The sequence below is a fragment of the Rutidosis leptorrhynchoides genome, chromosome 10 (genome assembly GCF_046630445.1).
Source record: "Rutidosis leptorrhynchoides isolate AG116_Rl617_1_P2 chromosome 10, CSIRO_AGI_Rlap_v1, whole genome shotgun sequence".
Classification (NCBI taxonomy): domain Eukaryota; kingdom Viridiplantae; phylum Streptophyta; class Magnoliopsida; order Asterales; family Asteraceae; genus Rutidosis; species Rutidosis leptorrhynchoides.
The window spans coordinates 207,767,146-207,772,331 of NC_092342.1; the positions used below are offsets into that span (position 1 = coordinate 207,767,146).

General features: G+C 28.8%; 1 protein-coding gene across 1 annotated transcript; it reads left to right on the forward strand.

The window, feature by feature from the left end:
• Positions 1-4,474: 4,474 nt before the first annotated feature.
• LOC139870776 (uncharacterized) lies at positions 4,475-4,960 on the forward strand. Its single transcript, XM_071858551.1, has one exon. It carries the CDS (start codon positions 4,475-4,477, stop codon positions 4,958-4,960), a length of 486 nt encoding a protein of 161 aa, XP_071714652.1.
• Positions 4,961-5,186: the final 226 nt, after the last annotated feature.

Consider the following 5,186-nt stretch of genomic DNA (forward strand, 5'->3'; position numbering starts at 1 on the left):
TAAAATGAGCAAATGCACAGCGGAAGATTTCTTTAACACCTGAGAATAAACATGCTTTAAAGTGTCAACCAAAAGGTTGGTGAGTTCATTAGTTTATCATAATCATTTATTTCCATCATTTTAATAGACCACAAGAATTTCATTTCCAGTTCTCATAAATATACGTCCCATGCATAGAGACAAAAAATAATCATTCATATGGTGAACACCTGGTAACCGACATTAACTAGATACATATAAGAATATCCCCTATCATTCCGGGATCCTCCTTCGGACATGATATAATTTCGAAGTACTAAAGCATCCGGTACTTTGGATGGGGTTTGTTAGGCCCAATAGATCTATCTTTAGGATTCGCGTCAATTAGGGTGTCTGTTCCCTAATTCTTAGATTACCAGACTTTAATAAAAAGGGGCATATTGATTTCGATAATTCAACCATAGAATGTAGTTTCACGTACTTGTGTCTATTTTGTAAATTATTTATAAAAATTGCGCATGTATTCTCAGCCCAAAAATATAAAGGGTAAAAAGGCAAATGAAACTCACACATATAAATATTTTAAATCAGTTAATAAAGCATTTGCATGTATTCTCAGCCCAAAAATATATATGTAAAAAGGGAATAATGAAACTCACCATACTGTATTTCGTAGTAAAAATACATATAACGTCATTGAACAAGTGCAAGGTTGGCCTCGAATTCACGAACCTAAATTATTTATATATATTTATGTGTTGGTCAATATTTGTCTAACAAATTAGGTCAAGTCATAGTGTACCACAATCCTAATGCTCGAGACTAATATGCAAAAGTCAACAAAAGTAAATTTGACTCAAAATAATTTCCAAAAATCTATACATGATTAACATATAGTTTAAATATCGTTGTTTTAAATTTTTAAATATTTTTAAAAGATTTATTAGAGTAAATAATGTAATTTATTTATTAATAAATAAAATTTTATATTAAATTTATATAATAAAATATACTTTTATATATATTAAGTAATAAAATTTATAGGGTTCATTTAATATCATAAAGATAATATGATAGGTATTATTAAAGTAAGTTATTACACGTAGTAAAATATATTTGTATCACATATTTATTTGATAAAATAATATCTATAATGATAGTAAGTAAAAGTTGTATTATTTTGTAATAATAATTATTATTATAAAAATATCAATATTTATAATTACTAAGATGACATTATGATAAAACGATAATTCTAATTATGATAACTTTAATATTTACGATAATTTTTAATATTATCTTTAAAATAATAATTCTATTTAAAATAATAACAATAATGATATTTTATAGTAACAATGACATTTCTATTAAAATGATAATTTTTGTTAAAATGATAGTTTTAATACTAACGATACTTTTAATAATAATAGTAATGATAAAAAATAATAAGAACGATAATTTTATCTAAGTCAATATCTTATAATATTTTAATTTCATCATGATACTCTTACTCATTATTTCCTAATCGTTTCGTTTAATAGCTTTTAATCGTCTTTTATATCGTGTTCATAATAATGATAATAATAGTAATCAAAATAATTAGGTGTTACAAATATTTGTTTTAATTACACTAATATTAATAATGATAGTTACTATAACATTACTAACGATAATACTAATAATTATCTTAATGATAATATAGTAATAATAATAATAACAATAACAATAACCATTTTTAAATAATGATATATATATTAATAATGATAATAATAATAATAATAATAATAATAATACTAATAATAATAATAATAATAAAAATTGGATAATAATAATAATACTAATTATAACTTTAACGATAATAACGATAGTAATAATAAAAAAAATAACAATTTTTAATGATAAATCCCTTTTATTGATAAAGATAATAATAATGATAATAATAAGATAAAACTAGAACGACGATAAAAACGACGATAATAATAATCATTTTTAATAAAAATATCGAAAATTAAATTGATTATAACTTCTAATCCGTTCATCGAAACCATTCGATATCTAAAGGAAAAGTTCTTAATTTTTTGCTAGCTTTCCAAGGACATGCATATCTTATACCTTATCTCAACCGCAAGTGTAACTAATTTAAGATTCAACCTAACCTGTCTAAGGGAAATATCAAAAGTACAAGCATGCATAATCCTAAATACTCGAGCACTAGTTAGGGATACACTATTAGTATGTAAAAATTAAATTATGAGTACTCACGTATCAATATTGAGATTCAATATTGCAGGAAAGGTACGTAGACGCAACGGAAATGATAAACACTATATTGACCTCACGAGCATACCCATGAACCATACTCAATCACCTTCATAGCTATAACCCATAATTTCCTTAATTCTATCCTACTCGAAAAACAATTTCGAAATCACTCGGACAGCACTCCGTCGTAATATTTTATGTATACTAATAATATCTTGAAATAATACGGAGTAAATATATATATGTAAATCGATTGAGAGAGTTTAGAGAAAAATATTTTCAAGTTTCTATGAAATAATGAAACCTATTGAATTCTATTTATAATAGATTTTTGAATTATTAAAGTGAATTATTAAAGTATGAATTATTAAAGTGAATTATTAAAGTATGAATTATTAAAGTGAATTATTAAAGTATGAATTATTAAAGTGAATTATTAAAGTATGAATTATTAAAGTGAATTATTAAAGTTAAAGTAAAGTAAAAATAAAGTAAAGGTAAAGTTTAAGTATAGTAAAAGTATAAAACTATGTACGTATAATACGCGTATAAATATATATAATATTAATTTAAATCGTTATATATATTTAATAAAATAAAATATAAATATCGTTATCTTTATCATTCTAGTTAAGCAATGAGTTGTCAGAAATGGTTCTAGATATTTATAAAAGTTATATACGTTTTAATAATAAAGTTCTTTTTAAACTGAAAACGTTTTTGTACGTTTGAAACTAAATAGATCAATCGAGTCTTTATGAGATTCAATCTTCCACTATCCTATGTCTAGTTCTCAATGGTTGACAATTTGTTCTTATTTATAAATCACTTTACCATTTTTCGAATATTGTTAAAATGGAAAGATTTTTCAAATCAACGTGGGCCTTTCAACAGAGACTTGTAATCATAATTCAATATATCTGATAGTTCAATCATTTGATCTTATCTTCTAATTCCATTGATAAACATTTTGAAACAGATACAATCATGTAAAGTATTTAATCTAATATTTTGTTTACGTTTCAAGTTATAATATATATACACATATACATATATAATCATATTCGTTTAATGGTTCGTGAATTGTTGGAACTTGGTCGAGGTTGAATGAATGTATGAACATAGTTTAAAATTCTTTAAATTTAACTTAACAAATATTGCTTATCGTGTCGAAAACATATAAAGATTAAAGTTTAAATTTGGTTGAAAATTTCCGGGTTGTCACATAACAGTCGTCGTTGCATCCACTTTCCGCCACCAAAACATCATGCACCACCTCACTCTTGCACAGTTCGCCATTCACCTAGAACTGTACAAGGGCACTCATGTCAAACGCTCAGTATTTTCATTCATACATATCCTTTTTTTATCTTTATAGTTTGTATTACCTTTAGTTAATCTTAATCTATCACCACTTGTCACTAGGGTTAACTATTTAGGCACTTTTATCCCACATTACTGAGCAAACATACAAAAATACGAACCTGAGTTATACTTACCACTTACTCGTTAAAAGTGAGACAAGTAGGTGAATTATAGCTAGGAAACCCAGCTAAATATAAATAATAAAACCATTACTCCCTTTTGGTAACTGATTCTGACGTTTTGTGACCTAATGACACCGCACAAATAAAACCGTCCGTTTTAGCCATATCAATAATCGCACTATTTATGACAACATTAGCATTGTATATAAATAAAGCAAAAAGGTTGTAACTCTTAAAATTAGTTTTTGTTATTGGATTGGTTAGTTATGTTAAAAAGATTAACATTTTATATATAAAAAATAAACAGTTGTATCATTCCCCTGCCCATACCAACACTGACAACACAAAATGCAGGCATCGCTTCATTGCTTTTACCCAGAGGGCGGACTGCACACAGCCAGTTCGTCATCCCCCTGGAACTGATGGAGAATAGCATGTGTGGTATAAAACAAAAAACCCATTTGGCATCACTTATGCAACAAGTCAGATTAATAATCTGAGATGAAGCTCCAGTGACTCAACGATACGCTTTCGAAGCATTAGACAAGACTTTGCGAGATATTTTAGGTGTGAAGGATGATTCAAACAGGGGGAAGCTCTTTGGCGGTATGCTTATTTTACTATGGGGCGACTTTCGACAAATACTACCCGTAATCCCAAAAGCCAAACGACAAGAAGTGGTTCAGGCCTGCATTAACAGATCCGACTTATGGAAACATTGTCAGCTCCATACACTCTTACGCATTATGAGTGTCAACGAATACACTCTCGAGGGTCAGCTTGATAGCCGGAAACACGCCTTCAATAAATGGGTTCTAGCAGCAGGTGATGGAAACGTTCCCGCATTATCTAAAGATGGAGAAGATGAACCCAGTTGGATAAAAATCCCCGCAGAATTCATTGTTAAATCTGACAAGCCCTCCATTGACGCCATTGTTGATACCATATTCCCAGATTTCAGTCTGAGACAAGAAGATGAAGAATATTTGCGCGAACGGGCTATTTTGACCCCAAGAAATGACGACGCAGATCAGATTAACAAACACATGTTCAAAAAACTTCAAGGGACGACGATGACTTTTAAAAGCTCCGATGAAATTTGCAAGGGGTCAACCGACGCCATTGAGCAGCAACAATCGTATTCAGTCGAATTCTTAAATAAACTGGATTTTCCAGGTATTCCTCCTCACAAGCTCAAGCTAAAAATAGGGCAGCCAATAATGCTACTGTGAAATCTCTATCCAAGCAAAGGCATGTGTAAAGGAACACACCTAATCATAACAGACTTTCAAAAGTTTGTTCTCCAGGCCCGAATTATTACAGGATCTCATTCAAGGAACACAGCAATAATACCGAGGATTGCTTTGACTTCGACACATTCAAAGTGGCCTTTCGTCATGCAGCGAATACAATTTCCAATCAGACCGTGTTATGCAATGACGATAAATAAAAGCCAAG